Genomic DNA, 18,775 nt, shown 5'->3' on the forward strand with positions numbered 1-18,775 from the left:
AAAGCAGGTGATTTTGAGATTTCATTTTTTTGAAGAACTGTGGAAATTTAAGTTATGGGAAACACCGAGTATGAAACCACTTTCCTTGGAACTAGAATCGACCCTAACTCATACCTGTCCGGCAATGACAGCTGGGATCTGTGAAACATTCTGATCCTTAGGCGTAAAAGGCGCCGCAAAACCATACGTCCTATATCCCGCCGAATAATCCTTCCCCTCCACTCTCTCGTGCTCAGGCGGGAAATTCTCCATCCGATGCTTGTAGTACTTCTCCCGCAAATCCAGCCCATCTTTCTTAGAATGGAACGTGGCGTAAAGGCTCGACCGGCTCTTCTCGGTTTTGTTCTCAGCGGATCTGTGCGCGAGATGCGAACCGAAAATAAGCATATCGCCTGCTTCAAGCGGGATGGAGATCCATTCATGCCGGGCTTCCCATTCGGGATTGATGCGTCCGTGCGCAGCGAATTCGATTTCCATCTTGTGCGAGCCGGGCACGACTTCCAGACAACCATTCTCGATGGTCGCGGCGTCGATGGCGATGTTTGCTGTTACGTGCTCGATGCGCCCGATGTGGTCGTAGGCTGGGGCGTCGAGGTGGGCTTGGAAACCGTTTCCGTGGGGTTGCTTGTAGTTGATTTTGTCTTTGAAAAGGAGCATGTCCTGGTTATCTTCGTTAAAACCCAGTTCGGTATTGAAATGGGACGTTGACTTACGTCGCCCGACACGGCCTTGAGGATCTGGGCTAGTTTCTCGCCGCACACGAGATCCTTGTACTGAGGGTGGAAATCGATGAAGCGCTCGGTGCGCATGAGTTGGCGCTCCCCGTTGATGTTGATCTCGTCGTATGGCATCCACTTGCCCTTGACGCGAGGCCAGGCTTGGATTTCTTCGGTCCATTGCTTCAGGGCGACAGGGTCCACAAGCTTGTGTTCGTTTGCGCGCAGAAGAAGGAAGCCATCTTTATGGTACGAGGCCACTTGTTCGGGGGTGAGGGGACTCATCATAGTGGTTCTATGAAGTAAAAACGAAAGTGATGTGAAAATTGTATTGAGTTAAGAGGAGGGCGCTGCTATTAAATATATCTCTTCGGTCGCCGCGGTCTCTCTTTGACCTCAACCCCACAAGCCATAGAATTCAGGACCCCTCTTCGCCTGCCAAAGCTTGAGAATCCGTTACAATGTCTTTTGCCGAGCTCCATCTTTCCCGAGTGACTCCATTCCTTCATTCACTCGATCCAGTGCCGATTCAGAGATCACGCACGGGCCGTCGGGCTTCGTGCCGGAAATCTGCGCGGACGAAGATCGAAGTGGAACTCGGGCGGAGTCATCGTGTTGCGCCGTGCACGTGGGTAAGAAGAGCGGGACGACGGACTTCTTGCCTTGAGCTCAAATTGCTGACCCTCTATTAGAACAGATGTAGATACTCGTGAACACCGAAAGAACTACCATATTAAAACTCATCTTTTTGTCCAAACTATCATTGAACTCCCAGTGATCAAATTGTGACTATGAATCTCAAGATGCAAGTCGTTCAAAATGGACAACCACTTGAGTCTGTGCGAGAAAGTACTCGAGAGGCAATCAAGTCACTTTTTGCATTTCTCCATGCTCAGGGCCAAGGTGACTACCTCGGTGAACGAGTAACCCAGCTCGAGCATTCACTGCAATGTGCCCACCTGGCAACCGAGTCCGCCGAGTACGGCCAAGATGCTGAAGTCATTCTAGCCGCTCTACTGCATGATGTCGGACGCTTTATTCCAGCTGCTGAAAAGATGGCAAAGATGATTAGCCCGGAAGGTCAATATGTGGGCCGACAGAGCCATGAGGTTCTGGGCGAGTCTTATTTGCGATCCATTGGATTCAGCGAAAGAGTGTGTCAACTGGTTGGCGCGCATGTCATGGCAAAGCGGTATCTGGTTGCTACGGATAAAAACTACCATGATGATCTAAGTGAGACTAGTAAACGCACTTTGCGTTTCCAGGTATGACTTATTTCTGTTCCCTGAAAAACGCAATACTGACGCTCATGGCAAACAGGGTGGAGGTTTTACTGAAGAAGAAGTTGTCGAGGCACAGAAAGACCCATGGCTCGGAGCTAAATTGTCTGTGAGACGATGGGACGACTTGGCCAAGGACCCGGATGTGACTGTGCCTCCGCTGGAGGTGTATGAAGAGATGGCATACGAATGCCTTCTGAGTAAGCCCAAAAAAAAGTATCTGAATTTTGGACTTATACTGACACGACCTGCAGAATCCCGGTCCAAGTTCAGCTTGCACTCGAAAGAATATCGCACGCCAACCGAACCAACTGTGGTAGTTTGCATTGACGGTTTCGACCCCGAGTATCTGGACTCGGGCTTTGAAAGAGGTCTTCTACCCAACTTGAAGAAACTGGTCGACAACGGATTTCACGCCACAGCAAAAAGCTGCATGCCCTCTTTCACCAACCCCAACAACGTCTCGATCATCACCGGTGCCCCTCCCTCGGTTCATGGAATCGCAGGGAACTTCTTCCTTGATCGCGAGACCGGCGAAGAAAAGATGATTACGGATGACTCTTTGCTCAGAGGGTCTACGTTGCTCGAGCAGATGCACCTACGAGGTGTTCGTGTTGCCGCTATCACTGCCAAAGACAAGCTGCGCAAGATTCTTGCCCATGGTCTGAATAGCGGTGCTATCTGCTTCTCTGCAGAGCGCGCGGCTGGATGTTCCCTTGAGGAAAACGGCATCGCTGATGTCGAAAAGTGGCTTGGCCAACCTGCTCCAAGCCAGTATTCCGGGACATTGTCATTGTTCGTGCTGGATGCGGGTATCAAGCTGCTGCAGGAGAAGAGGTCGGACTTTCTTTATTTGACTTTGTCCGACTACATCCAGCACAAGTATGCACCTGGCAGCAAAGAGGCTGATGACTTCATGGGTGCGATTGACGAGCGGCTGGGAAGACTTGTCGATTTGGCGTCCGTAGTGGGCGTCACTGGCGACCACGGCATGAGTCAAAAGTCGAGCGAGGCCGGAGAGCCTAATGTCCTGTTTCTTGAGGAAGCTCTCAACGAGAAATTCGGTGCCGATGCATCGCGGGTCATTTGTCCCATCACCGATCCCTTTGTCAGACACCATGGGGCACTTGGCTCATTTGTACGCGTCTATCTGAAAGATCCCACGCAGCTACAGCCTATGCTTTCGCATTGCTGTGCTCTTCCCGAAGTGGAGGAAGCTCTCACTGGAGAAGATGCAGCAAGGAAATATGAAATGCCCCTTGATCGTGAAGGCGACATTGTGGTAATTTCCAAGTCCCACGCCGTGATTGGAAGCAAAAAAGCCGATCATGATCTTTCCAACGTGAAAGACCATCCCTTGCGATCTCACGGCGGTCTCAGCGAGCAGGACATTCCCGTGATCATTTCGAAACCTCGGCTACCCGCAAATGCAGCCCCAGCAAAACAGTGGAGGAACTACGACGTCTTTGATCTTGTGCTCAATTGATCAGCAATTGATCATTATGATATTTGTCTAACCTGATGGACCCATCGGACGCGCGGCAGTTCCCATCGATGTATTATAGTGAAGCCACCAGTCATCCACCACGTCGGGGAAATTAGTTTGAAAATCAAAGCTTGCCATGTTTTCCATCCAGGCCATGTCGAGTTGAATATGATGATCTAGTGCTGGGGAAAGCTGGTAGACCGATTGTTGGGTGGCTTGACCCTGGATCTGGCATATTGACAATAGCTTATCTAAACCCTCAGCAATGACAACGAGTAAATGTTGTCGATGCATGATCTGTGTGATCTCTCGAAGAGCAGCGACCGTCTGTGTAACAAGGGAGAAGATCTTGGTTGTGTCGATTCGAATGACCGTGGCATACTTTGTCGCAACTTTGAGTAGGAATACTACCGCGAAGGCCAGCATCGTGTCAAAGTACAACGGAAGCCCGTTCAGGAAGGTGCGGAATTCATCATCGGAGACAATCACACGCAAAATCGACATGGCTGATAAAACGCCCGCGTTGGCGATCTCTTCCAATTCAGGAGTAAAATATTGAACCGCGTTCTCTGCGGCGGGGATACCGCGGAATGCGTGCGAACAAAGGTAGAGCTTCGCGAATTGGAAATGAAAGCCCACGCCCTTGGCAGGATAATTTCCAACTTGCTGGTTTTCTTGGAAGCTCTCATGCCAGTCCGCACACCATGTGTCCAGGGCGATGGAGTATCGGCGGAGTTGGGGTATTATTTGGGGCGTGATGGCTGTTTCAACATCCACACCGAATGTATCGAAAACTTGGCCCAGTACGGACCACTCTTTCACTTGACTAATCAACCTGGCGTCGTCTTCTGTCGCATGTTCGGTTTCTAGAAGGCGGCTGGCCGAGTCGATGATGAAGCCTTCACGGGACATTGGGGGCCGGCCATATGCGATCGAGAAGTGGTGGTCGCAGACATAAACTAGGTAGTAGAGTCGGGCTTGAATATAACCCTCCCGGTCACCCTTCAAGGCTTTGTAAATTCCACTGTGAAGGTTGATGTCGGATGCGACCCGCACAGCTATTGTCATTGTCATTAGTAGGGTTCCCGGTGTGAGAACAGATGTTCACATACCGTTTCCAATCAAAGCCCATGATAATTCATGAAGCCAGAATGCTCCAATACATAGCCCCCGAATATCGTCCTCGTTGGCCGTTCTTGAAAACATCTGAGTCGCAACGAGCCCTTTGTATTCGGCATAACATGTCTCAAACAGATCGCCCAAAGACGGCGAATGGAGAGCGCCGACCGTGCAAATCGCCGCTGTCAATAGTGGCGAAGCCACACGTACTGAGTTGAGGCTGATATGATCTCCCAGAATGCGATAGAGAAAGTGATCCAATCGTAGATGATATGTGTCAAACAATGCGGATGCTTGTCGTAACGTAATCAATCCAGTTGATACTAAATCTGGGTGGCGTGAAATTGGCAAGCTACTAGGTTGCCCTGCTCGAATACTTTTAGAGACACAGGAGGCTGGTATGGAACCAGGGCCCCCTCGAGGGTCCATGACCACTTCCCAGGCTTGGGTTGTCTCTCGGGTGTCTGCTCTCTGAGATTCTGGGCTGGTTTGCATAGGCTCTGCATTGGCCAGTTCCACCACCAGTGGACTCGGAGACGTTGGGGGCTCTTCTGATTGTCTCTGTAGCTCGGGCATGTCCACTTTTCTTGCGATCTTTGAGATTGCATCTTCAAGGCTCTTGATCTTGAGAGAGACAGCTCCTCTCCATCTATCTTGGGTGAGTCACGGCGCATGCTTCGTCACACATAGCAATCACTCACGTCACATCTTCCTCTAGTAATGTCTGTAGACTTCTGTTGACCGTACATGGTAGACCTCGCTTTTTACACCGAGAACAGGGTGCCTGGCCTTCTCGCATATGACATTTGATCTAATCGATCTTAGCGGGGATTCTCACGGATGCGGATCGGAACATACCTTTTGTTTGCGACACGCTACACACGCAGTGATCTTCCGCGTAATGTCCGGCGGCTTGCGATCACCGAACGACTCGCGCAAGGCACTCACTGCCGGCGGTGACGGTAGCGATACATCCATCTCTCGAAATCACCATAACCCAGGCACGGGGGGCCGTTCACGCTTGTTGATACTTAGATCCGAGTCTGGGACTAGCCCTCTGCATCTGCCGACCCTCTCTCAAGCCGAGCTAATCAGGTTGAGCTCAAAACGCCCGTTGAGACTAAGGTCTAGCCCTTGAGATCCTCCAGGTCCAGGTCCGCAATATGCCACAGGACTTCGCACCGAAGATATAATCCGACGGCGGAGACAGGCCGAGTGCACGTGGGGACGGGAGTGGCCAGCGCGCGTCTCCACAGTGGCCCGCCGTCGGTCGCCTCGCGGCAACGGAAGCGCGGGCCCGTGCATTGCCACAACGTGGTGATCTTCATCTTCCTCATTGCATACCCGCGACTTTAGACTCAAGATCTCGGCCACCGCGACTTGACATTGCCGTTCACACGTTGTCGCGGCGTTGGTGCCGACTTTCCTCCCGCGAAACGACGCCTCGTCCCCTCGACAGCGTGGCGATTGTGTATAAAGCGCCGTTGCAAACTCCGCTATACCTGAAAAAATCAGGGTGCATCACTGTGCAGACATTGAATCACAAAATCGCCCGAATATCACTTGTTTTTAAATATTCCCATTTTTTTTCATTGCACTCTTGACATTTCCAATGGCTTCTCTGGGGGCCAAGATTCGATTTTTGATCACTGCAGGAGTTGGGTTCTTTGCCGATGGATATCTCAACTTGACAATTGGACTCGGTATGTGAGCAATTTCCATCTCTCGAAGAAGGAGGCTAATGGCCAGCAGTGGTCCCGATCTTGGGATACCTCTACTACGAAAACGGCAAGGTCCCGGCTGTCTCCAGTGATATCATCAAAGGTGGCCTTAGTCTGGGAATGGTCGTTGGCCAGCTTCTCTTCGGTGTACTCAGTGATGTCTTGGGTCGTCATACCATCTATGGGAAAGAATTGCTTCTCACAATCTTTGGAACCCTGATGGTCATTCTCTTACCATGGAAAGGAATGAGTACTCACTCAGTGACTGCATGGATAGCAGTATTCCGAGTCGTGACAGGTGTAGGAATTGGTGCCGGTAAGTAATACGTAAATGGATTCACGGATTTCATCTTCTAATCCTTTGAAGACTACCCCCTCTCCTCTTCTCTGTCCGCGGAAAGATCGCCCTTTGGATCCCGAGCAAAGCAGGTGCTGGCCGTCTTCGCGAATATTGGCCTTGGAAACATTGCCGCTGGTATTGTGTTTCTCATTCTGCTCAAAGCCTTTGAGGGCTCTATCGCAGATAACCAGGCTCATCTGGAATGGGTCTGGCGACTCTTGCTGGGCATTGGGATTGTCCCGGCTGCATTTACCCTCTACGCGCGACTGACCATTACGGAAACTCAACCCTACAAGCAATGTGAGATCTCTTACAACCTTCATCTTGAATTGATCTGACCCCGAGCAGACGTATGCGACGAGGCGGATGGACAGAAGCGCGGGTTCGCCAAACAGTGGAAAGACTTCCGTGATCATTTCAGCCAGTGGAAACACGCAAAGGTCCTCTTCGCGACGGCCGCTTCCTGGTTCCTCTTGTGAGCATCCATAACGACAGAATCTCGATGTCACAACTGACAGGTTTAGTGATATTGCCTACTACGGAATCAACCTCAACCAGAGCATCATCCTGGGCAAGATTGGATACGCCAAGGGTGCGACACCTTATCAAACATTGTACAATACCGCTGTGGGTAACATCATCGTTCAAGTCGCGGTAAGTCTCCAGAAGTCTCTTTATCACATCGTTGTCCGCCATTCTAATAAATGATCAAGGGATACCTCCCCGGATTCTACGTCGGCATCTTCCTGCCCGACCGTATCGGCCGCACTCGCCAGCAATTCTACGCTTGTATCGCTGTTTGTATTCTCTATGCAATTTGGGCCGGCATTAGCACGCCAAGTGCACATACCTCCACGGCTGGCCTCATGGTTATTTTCACCATCTCTCAGTTCATGCTCACCGTCGGACCGAATTGTACGACATTCCTCATTCCCGCCGAAGTATTTCCCACCCGTGTGCGTGGCACAGCACATGGTATCTCCGCGGCCGCGGGAAAATGTGGTGCCATTCTTACCTCGTTTGCTTTTGGAACCGTCGTGGAAGCTATTTCTCTGGAAGGTGTTCTCGGCTTGTTCTCGGGTGTCATGCTGCTCAATGCCTTGGTCACGTTGTTGATTCCCGAAACGAAAGGCCATTCACTTGAAGCCATTGAGCGATGCGCGCATTATGGTGATAAGGGTGACATTGAAGATAATATTGAAGGATCCGGTACTGATAGTGTCACCCATGTGAATGTTGTTGCTACCGGGAATGGGTCTTTGGATAAAGTGATTTAGTTCAACGGTATACAGGTGACAGTACAGTGTCGTTGTTAGTGAAAGAGAATAACTGGATGAAATCTTCAATCCCACTTTTTAAAGGCAAAAGCCGAAACCTAAATAGGGCCCACTCTGGATCAAAGCAGGTGTGAGTCGATTGCCAAAGGGATTGGATAGAGCCGCGAAATAATGGCGATGATGGAAAGCGGAGAATGCCCGAGATCCTGCCTTCCGTAAGCTGGTGACGCCAAGGAAAGACTGTTCAATACTTTACCGTCCTGTTTGGGAGGCTTGAAAGTGGTCTGTAAACAAGTTGTATTGTATGTCTTGAAACTGGTAAGGATAATTATTAGACTAAGTGCTGTTAGGCATATTTCTCCCGGACTCTTCACCGCCTAAGTGGGCAATATCCAAAGTGGGCCGTAACAAGCGTAATAACTATATAAAATACCTATAGTATTTTCTGTCCCGACACTAGGGCCCGAGCCATAATTTCATAAGAAATTTTGCCTATTAGGGCACTCTAGTATAAGATAGCACAGGCAAAACGTAAAGGGATATAATCGTAGTTAATAAGTAAAAGGAGTTATAATATAATTTCTATCTCGAGAATATAGATCGCAATTTCTACTTTCCCTCGCTAGTCCCGATTATCGTTACCTACAGATAATTTATGCTACGGCTATATAATTATTGGGAGATCTATTACGGCCTAGGTTAAGTATATTTCTAGAGCCAGAGCCAGAGCTATCTACCCTTACTGTCTTACGCTAGTTTAGCTTACGTCGCTTATTAGGAGGCTCTAGATTCCTAATATCTCCGTCGTTATCTTTAGCTTTAGAGTTAACTATAAAGCGTTCCGATATAATTCTATACTTAGCAATAATAGAGTTTAATCTATTTATATAAGCGGTAAGTTATATTTAGATACAGTCGATCCTCTGCTATAGTGCGGCGACCTTAATAGTTAAGTTAATAGCTTTAGTACAGAGAGTAGTAGTAGATCTCTTCTATATCTCTTAACCTTCTTATATAGCCCTAGCTATACGCTCTTTAAGATTACGAGAGCTATCTTAGAATCTATTAAGGATCTCCTTAGTAGACTAAATAACTAGTATTAGCGCCTTAGTTTACGCTTTTATAGTATTTACTCTATTAGGAGTCGCAAACTTTTTAGATATCCCTTAGGTATTCGGTGTGCCTTTCTGATTATATAGGCATAGATTACTACTGACTATAAGAGTCTTTAGATATTCTTTAGCGGTCTTAGTAATTATATACCCTCGTTAGTTTAACTTCTTAATACTAAGATCGAAGCGAGATTAAATAATATTCTTAACTATTATAGTGGTCTCTAATAAATAACGATATTTAGTAAAAATATAAGCAGTTAACGCGCTAAAGTGTTTCTTAAAAGTCTCTCTAATACGCGAGGTTTAGGGAATAACTTCTAAGAGCTAGGTATCTATTAATTTAACTTTCGCCTAGTCCTCTCCACTTATAGCCTATAACTCCTCTAATATAGTAGTCTCTATAGTAAAAACTTAACTTCGCGAGTATTAAGTGATAGTAATCAGAGTAGGGTCTATTAGCTATAATAATAGAGTCTTAATCGTATTATTATTCTTAATAGGGGCAGGCACTTAGCGGGGTTAAAGTCTAAATAACTTTATTAAGGAGCTAAACGTATTCTGTGTAGTAGGATCTAACTTAGGCTTAGCCATTACTATATCCTAAGGTTTCACTATAGTAGGTAAGTTATCCTTAGTTATAGGTTTCTTTAGATCTTCCTATATATCCCTATTATTCTTATCTATTATTATAGTGTTATTAGGAATCGTAAGTCGTTCTATTATATTAGCAGTAACCTTAGCGACGGCCGCAGTTAATATTAACTTATTAGTAGTAAGGCTAATAAGGTCAGTAAGCTCGTTTAAAGTGTCGTATTAAGATTAAGTATCTATAATATAAGTTAAAGATAAGACTATTACTTTAACTTCAGATAATAGGACTATAGGTTAAGGGCGCTTAGGATTATAATCCTAATTTACGAAAGAACTAAATAAATTATCTAAAGATAAAGGTAAGCGGGGGTATAGGTCTTTATTATCTATATTCGAGAGTAACAGAATATAAATAAACTTAATAAAGGGAATATATAAAGTGATAGTAAATAAAGAAAGGTAAATAGGATAAGTAAGGAAGTAATATATATACCGTTATTAAGTAGAATAAAAGAAGAAATAATTAGGTCCCTCTATTACTAAAAGTAAAGGATATAATCGTATTAATATTTATAATATAATTAGATTTATATTTTAAAATTATACGTTAGTTATATAAGAACGTTCCTATTTAGTGCCACTCTTTATAATTGTTATCTTTTTTACTTATCTAATAGCTTCTCTAAGGACTTTTTGCTATAATTTATTTAACGTAGCTACTGCTCGTACTTTATCTATAGACTAAAATAAATATAGTATAAATTATTTAATATAGTTAAGGTGATACTTCCCTATAAATAATCCGGATAATAAGTCTGCTAGCTTTACTAATCGATAATTCCTTAGTACTTTCGTAACTATATATAGGCTAGACTATTAAGTCTTAAGCTTACGGCCTTTTACTTAGTCTAAGATAGATTTATAAAGTAATACTAGGTCTCCTATAGCTATAGTTCGCTGATTCCCCTTTTTAATTTCGCTAACGCTTTTACTAAGCGATAATTATAATATAACGGACCGGATATAATCTAGTTAGTGAATATAGACCTTAGAACTCTATAAGAGGTCGACCTAGTTAGGGTTCCTAAGCTCTAACTCTTAATAAAGGATATCCCCTAATATCTATTTATTAAAGGGAGAAGGACTAAGATAGTTTAGCTAAAACCCTATTAATATCTAGGTAAGGCTAAATCTATAGGCTAATAGCTTACGAGAATTAATAGCCTATATTATAATATTAATAAACAGATTCTAACGCTCTGAGCCTAGTAAATAGGATATAGTAATAGCTCTTAGGATTTAAAGGACTTATATCACGAGTTATTTAGCGAGGCCGACTGACTAAGGTACGCGAACTCTAGCTAATATATATTAAATACTATATATTTAAAGAAGGTCCGTAAAGTCCTTCCTAGTAAAATAACTGCTATTATTACTATAAATAACTGCGGGCTATCCGACGAAGATCGCGACGTCTAATTCTATAAATTTTACTGTAACCTAGGCTATATTAACGAATATAGGTTTAGCAAACGTAAATTGGCTTATATAATTATATCTAACTATAATATATCGGTGGCCTTCTATTAAAGGAGGGTTAAATAGTCTAATAAAGTCAATTATAAATATAGCTATTAGTTCTGTTATAGAGATCGAATATAGAGATTCTTTTAGGATATATAGCCCGATTAATTAGTATTAAGCGCAAGATTAATAGTAACGCTTAATATTATAATACCGCGATAGCCAGAAATATTTACCTAAGGCCCGCCCTAGGGTAATCCTCGTCGTATAATGCCTATAAATATTATATAGTTTAAATAAAGCCTTACGGACCTAGTTAGATCGGATATATTCGGAAAAGTTTCCCTTCTTTTCCCTATATATAAGAAAACCTATCCTATCCTTTATAATAAGATAGTATCTATAGTCTATTAGGTTATAGTTATATTTTAATAGCTAATTAACGATATTATAATACTATAGATTATCTTAATAATAACTAAATAAATCTGTTTACTATTACGGTTTAGTTTAAAAATCTAGCTCGCCTTCTTCTATCGCATAAACCTTTATAAGTATTATCGGGATATTAAATCTATCCTTATTAACTTCCTCTGAGATTATTTAGTGTATAAGCCTTAAAAGGCTATCGGCGATAACCTATATTTTCCTAGGAATATATTAAATAGAGAATCTAAACTCCTATAAGAAGTAGTTCTATCGTATAATTCTGTTAGTTATATCTGAATTAGCTCCTAACACAGTCTTAAGGGTAATATAGTCCGTATAGAGAATAATTAGGTGGTTAGCTCTAGCTATAAGCTATCGAGTCTCCTCTGCACACTTTAATATAGTAAAAGCCTCCTTCTTAGTAGTATAGTACCGAGTCTCTGCTCCAGTTAACGCGAATAATATAAATATTATAATTATCTTATTACTAGCTATCTCTCGGGAACTATATATACTAATAAGCTAATTTCGTATCTAAAAGAGTACCCCTCTGAGTCTAATATTTAAAGTATTAGTAGCTAAATAATACTATAGATAAGGGTCTCCTCCTAATAGTATAATCTTAGAAAAGAATACCTTAATACGATTAAAGACTCTCTATTATTATCTTATTTATATAAAGTCGATAATTCGTCGAGTGGTCCCCTTCCCGACTAAAACGATAGCCTCCTTAAGAATAATAACTATATCTATATGTCTAGGAATATACACCTTTAAGAACGGCAGAGAGTAGATAAATCTTATTAATTTGGGTTTAGATATTAGTACGGGCTATATTAATAAGGCTCGTAGCTTATTTATAAAAGAATATATCCCTAAGATAGTTCTCTTATAACCTAGAATAGTAGTACGTCGTACACAGAAATAGGTCTTCTTCGGATTAAGTGTTAATCTAGCCTAAATAAGTCGAGGGAAATACCGCTTATATAGAAACTGAATCTGGTCCGTAAATGTCTCGAAAGCTCTAATATTATTATCCTAGAAGTATTTAAAGGCGTAAGTCTCCCTATTTAGTCTAGGCTTAGCGAATAGAGCAGGAATTAGGCCCGTAAACAAATCCTTTAAACGAGAATATATCCTTAGTGCCTTAGTTAACCCCTAACCTATTCTTAAGTAGTAATATTATCCTAGAACCGATAGAAATATAGTTTTATAGGTATATTCTAAAGCAAGAGGCACCGCCTAATATCTATTAGCTATGTCTACCTTAAAAAACCACTTCTATTATAATTAGGCAATAAGATTTAGGATAGGTTTAATTCGTTTTATAGGATAGTTTATCTTTATAGTTATATTATTTAGTAGTATATATTAATAAATTAATCGGAGCTTCCTATCCTTCTTCCTAACGAACTTTATCCTTAAGCTCTAGGGAGATAGATATCTTTTAATAATCCTAGCCTCTTCTATAAGTAGAATATTTATATACTGCTAGTCTAGCTCCTTAGGGCTATACCTTCGAATAGGGGCCGTATAGAGGATAAAGTTAGGGTATATAGGGATTTAATATATTAATAGTGTAGTTAGGGGTATATCACGAATATCCTCGATAAATCGATTACGCTAAGTGTATAACACCTAAGCGAGTATTACCTACTTATTATTATCTACTTTCACTTCTTTACCGAATAGCTAATTTTTCTCTTATACCTATAACCTAATTTTCTCGAAGTTATTATATAGAATACACTTACTTATCTCCGGACATATTTCTATAGGGAATCTAAGATAGCTATAATCTAAGACCTTAGATTAGACTATAGCGTTACCTCTAAGTTATAACTAATATATAGGCATAGACTATAAAGCTAGAATTAAGCTTAGGAAATAATATAATACTAATAATATATAAGGGATATTCTATCTATTAAGTTAAAAGGTCGTATAAGTATACGAGTAATTAATAAGGTATATTTCCCTAATCGGAGTATCTCGAACTAAGGCAGTAAGGTCCACTCTACGGGCTATATCACTGCCCGTTATCTAGGTCCCTAATAGATTTATCTCTAAGGCGCTATCTAGGATTAGGGGTCCCGGCGCTAGAGTAACTAGTTTCCTAATAATAACTCCGTATTAGCGGAGTAATCCTTGTCTAGGAAGTTAAATATTACCTAAATTAGCTCTTAATCTATATCGCTTTCGTATATATTAGAGTAAGACTTATTGTTATTGCTATCGGCGTCTAATTAGCGAATATTATAGGCCTAATTTACCTAAGTAGGGTAGGTCTTAGGAAGGACTAGCTTATCCGGTCTATAAATATCTTCTATTCTTATAATCTGATTACGCTCTCCGTTATCACTTAATAAGGAGTAAGTGCCTTCCTTATAATATCTAATTATGTTAGTGTCACTTATCCAGTGACAGCTAAGTAATAGTTTAAATCTAGGCCGACCCTTAATAATAAGGGCTATAATAATATAAGTCGTTCCCTAAATAGTAGCTATAAGCCACACTCTATTAGAGATAGCTTCTTTCTTATTATTAGTAAATTCTATAGTGCCACCCACTAATTTTATAACGCGAGCGCGAAGCTTTTTAACTAGCGCCTAAGGGATTAAATTTACGGCCGCCCCACTATCGACTAAGATCTAGGTAAGGTTAATAATATAAATATAATTATTAACTAAGATCGCGTACACTAAGCCATAAGTATAGAAAAGGTTTACCGCTAAAGGTCGAAGAGGCGTAAGAGTATCGTTATACTCGCTCTGTTCGGTCTGTCTTTTCCCGGTTATATTAACTATATTTACTCGTGTGATTAACTATTAAATCTGGACTATATTAATATTAGTTAGTCCCGGCTTTACTCTCTTAGTAGGTTTCTTCCCCTTTTTTAGGCTTAACACTTTAAAGGCACTTCGATATCTTAACCCGTAGGGCGGGGGATATATCGAACAACTATATAAGAGTTACTTCGATATAGGCCTTATTAAGAAAGCCGCGTATATTAATATAGTCCCTAGTTAGGCCAATAATATCTCTTAGCTTTAAGGGCTCTCTGACTTTTTAAGGCTTAGTAGCTAAAGGGGGACGTCCCCTACTATCTATAGTCGAAATATCTTTACGAGGATAAGTAATACTAGCGTATATACGCTATAAAGAGGACTTAGCGCTTCCTATAATAGGATAGTGTTGGGATATAAGGGGAAAGCTACCACGAAGCAGATCGTGGCCCCTTAAGTCCGTGGGATCAACCTTAGTCCGGCTGGGTCTGTCAGTGCCAGACAAAGGTGGAAGGTCAAAGGTCGTAGGATAGACTATAAGCAGATATAGCCTAAACGAAGGCAGAACCACAGTCCTGAGGATCAAAGGAAGAAGGTAGAGATGACTTTGGAAAGTGGATAATGACTTAAGGAAAGTAGAACTGACTTCAGGAAAGTAGAACTGACTTCAGGAAAGTAGAACTGACTTCAGGAAAGTAGAACTGACTTGATTCTCTCTGCTAGAAAAGAAGGACGTATTTATAGGCTAGGATAGCCTAGAAATAACGTTTAGAATAATATATAAATGACGTACAAACACTAGGCAGCAACATAATGAAGGTGGCAAAGAAGGGAACCGAAGAGAAGCGAAAAGAATGATGTTAAGGATCGACGGTCTAAGCCACCCCGAAAGCACCCCCGCAGGATCAGGCTATGCATGCCTAAAGGTGGACTATTTTACCCCTAAGGGAAAGTGGTCCGCCTATCCTTAAGGGGACCGAGGGTCGAAGTCTGTTCACCGGGGTCCGAAGACCATGGTCGAAGTCCGCGGGCAAGGCATGCCCGAAAGCACCCCCGAAGGAACGGACTATTCATGCTTGAAGGCGGACCATTTACCCCTAAAGAAAAATGGTCCCGCCTATCGTTCGGGGGAGGGCCGCGGACCAGAATCAGAAGTGGTCAACACATCATTTTGATAGAAGAAAAATCTGGTCACGTGATCAATACAATCTGGTCTTATATGTTGAATATAAGGATAGATCTTTCTATGTAGCATTGGTCTATATTCCAATACACCCCCTTCAGCTTATCAGAACTTATAAGCTGAATAAGGCATAGAATTAGGCCTATGCGTACATAGTCTCATAGATCTAGATTTCGACAATTGTGTCTTGGATATCGGTCATATTTAGATGATCGATAAACCGCTGGTGCTTCTGATAAGGCAAAAGGCTTGGTCTGGTCATGGGAAAGCGTTTCCACCATAGGCCTACGGATTGCATAAATCTAGGCCTTATAGGGAGGTCATCAGAATGAATAGAGTCGTGGACGAGGTTATCGGAAGGAAGAGTGATTCGGGTCGGTAAAGAAGGTTCGGAAGGAAGTGAGGCGTTTTCGACTTCTGGGTAAGGATAAAGTGAAGGGTCATTTACTCTAAAATCACCCGAATAAGGTGCGTTTTCGGTCCCGTTTAGAGTAAGGTTATCCTCACTTCCGCATTGGTTTTGCCTCGCTTCTTCTTCTTCTTCTTCTTCTTCTTCTGACTCGTCTGGGGAAGGCGGTAGGTCGCCGAGGATATCGTATTTATGGTCTTTATCCTCGTTTTCACACTTGTTAGTGTCATTATCGGATGATTGGTCTGTCTTATCCGATAGAGGTCGCAAAGCCATTGGGTTATGGATTGATGCTAGAGCTATAGGATTGTCTTTCCTAGGCTCGTCCATATGCTTGTCTATAGGCTCTAAGACATTATCTTGAGGGGAAAGTGAAAGGGTTGCAAGGGAGATCTGTTCCTTATGCATAGGCTTGTCCTGATACCCTAAAATGAGGGTAATGCCTGTATCATCCGAAGTCTTGCAAATAGGGGTCCCGTCTTCTTTTTCAAGCCTATTGAGCCTCTGATTATGGTAAACACCCCCTTTCTTCGCCCTCTGCGCAGAGAGAATGTTCATATGGAAACCTGGAACATAAAGGGTTTCATGGAGGTCAAAAGTGGTGTTACCAAAGGATAGATAGACTAGACCTCTACCTTGGATTGAGGTCTTAGTATCACCGACGAAGAGGCTGCCTTTAAAGGGCGAAAAAGTCACGAATTGGGAGCGATCATTGCAAACGTGGGTGTCTGCGGCCGAGTCATATGCCCACACATTAGGCCGTGTATGCCTAGAAGCTAGGCAGGTCACCATACCCACGTGGGTGTCGGACTGATCCTGCTGATGCTGATGCTTCTGGATAGCCTTATTATATGCATATTTAAAGCCTGAATGGGTGCAAGCCTCTTCAAAGCGGTCTAGGACAGATTGGTCTGGTTCCCAGTCCTCGGGTCGGAGAGAGGGGTTTATATAAGGGCAATCATCGAATATATGATATCCCTCATTAACACCCCCTTTACATGGGCAGAGTTTGGTGGTCTTCTTGCCTTGGTCCTTATCTGAATGTTCTCGAAAAGTCGCATGGACATTAGAGGCTCGTTTGGGCGGTATAAGCCTAATAGAATCCCTATACCTCTTTGTCAAGGTAAAGAAGTCTATAGAGTCTATCTGGCCTATAGATTCAAGCCGGTTGATCTCATTATGCCAGTATTCGGCGAAGGAGGGAGACATAGAGGCTAGGCCATCTAGGAAGTCCAAAAGTGGTCTAGTCTTTGATTGGACTTCACCAATGCCTAATTGGACAGCCTCTACGTAGGTGTTTTCGCATTGCGAAATCCATGCATCTATGGTCAAAGAATGCGGGATTCGGCGCATTTGGTGGTATTTCTTGATGACCGACCGCTTTCGGGCTTCAGTGGTTGGTGCATAGCGCTTTTGAAGGGTTTGTAAGGCTTCATAGACCGTCGGTAGGTGCTGAATGATAAGCTTGCTTGAATAGGAGATCGATGATTGGACGATAAGGTAGATCTGAGAGATAGCACCCGAAATACGGTCATATTCGCGAAGGTCAAGCTCATAGTCTCTTCGTCTGTCTCTCCACCTTTCTCGCTCAGAGGTAGTTAGGTCTTCATCGGTAAGGGCTTTAGGGTTAATATCAGTAACCCTAGGACGAATAGGATAAGAAGGAATATCCCTCTTTATTGGATTATCGGGGTCAATATAGTCCCATACGCCTTTTGCAATAGCATAAGACTTAATTTGACCAATCCAGAGATACCAGTCTGATGACTCAGACAAGGTAATACCTATCTTGCTTATATCAGACATTATAGGCAAGAAGGTAAAGGCAAAGTGAGAGAAAAGTGAGAGAGGAAGAAGGTCGTCTATAGGCCACAGACTAGGCCTAAAAGAGGAGGAACGTCGTCGATAGCTTTAGATCACAAGTCTTATAACTATCGGGTATAAGACCGCAAGTCAAGAAGTCGTCGATAGCTTTGGATCACAAGTCTTATAACTATCGGGTATAAGACCGCAAGTCAAGAAGTCGTCGATAGCTTTGGATCACAAGTCTTATAACTATCGGGTATAAGACCGCAAGTCAAGAAGGCGTCGATAGCTTTGGATCACAAGTCTTATAACTATCGGGTATAAGACCGCAGCAGAAGGACTAGTCTTCAATAGAAGACCGCAATAGATATCAAAAGGAAGCGAGATCCGGGCTCATAACTGTTGGGATATAAGGGGAAAGCTACCACGAAGCAGATCGTGGCCCCTTAAGTCCGTGGGATCAACCTTAGTCCGGCTGGGTCTGTCAGTGCCAGACAAAGGTGGAAGGTCAAAGGTCGTAGGATAGACTATAAGCAGATATAGCCTAAACGAAGGCAGAACCACAGTCCTGAGGATCAAAGGAAGAAGGTAGAGATGACTTTGGAAAGTGGATAATGACTTGAGGAAAGTAGAACTGACTTCAGGAAAGTAGAACTGACTTCAGGAAAGTAGAACTGACTTCAGGAAAGTAGAACTGACTTGATTCTCTCTGCTAGAAAAGAAGGACGTATTTATAGGCTAGGATAGCCTAGAAATAACGTTTAGAATAATATACAAATGACGTACAAACACTAGGCAGCAACATAATGAAGGTGGCAAAGAAGGGAACCGAAGAGAAGCGAAAAGAATGATGTTAAGGATCGACGGTCTAAGCCACCCCGAAAGCACCCCCGCAGGATCAGGCTATGCATACCTAAAGGTGGACTATTTTACCCCTAAGGGAAAGTGGTCCGCCTATCCTTAAGGGGACCGAGGGTCGAAGTCTGTTCACCG

The 18,775-nt window shown here is 43.1% G+C and overlaps 5 protein-coding genes across 5 annotated transcripts; 2 read left to right on the plus strand and 3 right to left on the minus strand.

Annotated features, from left to right (window-relative positions):
- Window positions 1–114: 114 nt before the first annotated feature.
- N7477_001864 (phytanoyl-CoA dioxygenase family protein) lies at window positions 115–1,004 on the minus strand (the record flags this gene model as incomplete). The annotated part of the gene is made up of 2 exons (XM_056963527.1): window positions 115–660; window positions 714–1,004. Coding segments are annotated over 2 exons (837 nt in total), but the record flags the coding sequence as incomplete, so codon positions are not given.
- A 503-nt stretch (window positions 1,005–1,507) lies between these two features.
- N7477_001865 (uncharacterized protein) lies at window positions 1,508–3,482 on the plus strand (the record flags this gene model as incomplete). Its single annotated transcript, XM_056963528.1, has 2 exons — window positions 1,508–1,981; window positions 2,037–3,482. 2 exons carry the CDS (start codon window positions 1,508–1,510, stop codon window positions 3,480–3,482), a joined length of 1,920 nt encoding a protein of 639 aa, XP_056826447.1.
- Window positions 3,483–3,509: 27 nt separating this feature from the next.
- Window positions 3,510–5,579, minus strand: N7477_001866 (Zn(II)2Cys6 transcription factor; the record flags this gene model as incomplete). Its single annotated transcript, XM_056963529.1, has 4 exons — window positions 3,510–4,540; window positions 4,595–5,250; window positions 5,303–5,412; window positions 5,460–5,579. 4 exons carry the CDS (start codon window positions 5,577–5,579, stop codon window positions 3,510–3,512), a joined length of 1,917 nt encoding a protein of 638 aa, XP_056826448.1.
- Window positions 5,580–6,213: 634 nt separating this feature from the next.
- N7477_001867 (uncharacterized protein) lies at window positions 6,214–7,939 on the plus strand (the record flags this gene model as incomplete). Its single annotated transcript, XM_056963530.1, has 6 exons — window positions 6,214–6,304; window positions 6,354–6,638; window positions 6,690–6,962; window positions 7,011–7,137; window positions 7,187–7,316; window positions 7,376–7,939. 6 exons carry the CDS (start codon window positions 6,214–6,216, stop codon window positions 7,937–7,939), a joined length of 1,470 nt encoding a protein of 489 aa, XP_056826449.1.
- A 7,886-nt stretch (window positions 7,940–15,825) lies between these two features.
- Window positions 15,826–17,782, minus strand: N7477_001868 (uncharacterized protein; the record flags this gene model as incomplete). Its single annotated transcript, XM_056963531.1, has 2 exons — window positions 15,826–15,852; window positions 15,914–17,782. 2 exons carry the CDS (start codon window positions 17,780–17,782, stop codon window positions 15,826–15,828), a joined length of 1,896 nt encoding a protein of 631 aa, XP_056826450.1.
- Window positions 17,783–18,775: the final 993 nt, after the last annotated feature.

This window comes from Penicillium maclennaniae (assembly GCF_028827695.1).
Source record: "Penicillium maclennaniae strain IBT 15551 chromosome Unknown utg000002l:1.0-2354659.0:1.0-2356205.0, whole genome shotgun sequence".
Lineage (NCBI taxonomy): Eukaryota > Fungi > Ascomycota > Eurotiomycetes > Eurotiales > Aspergillaceae > Penicillium > Penicillium maclennaniae.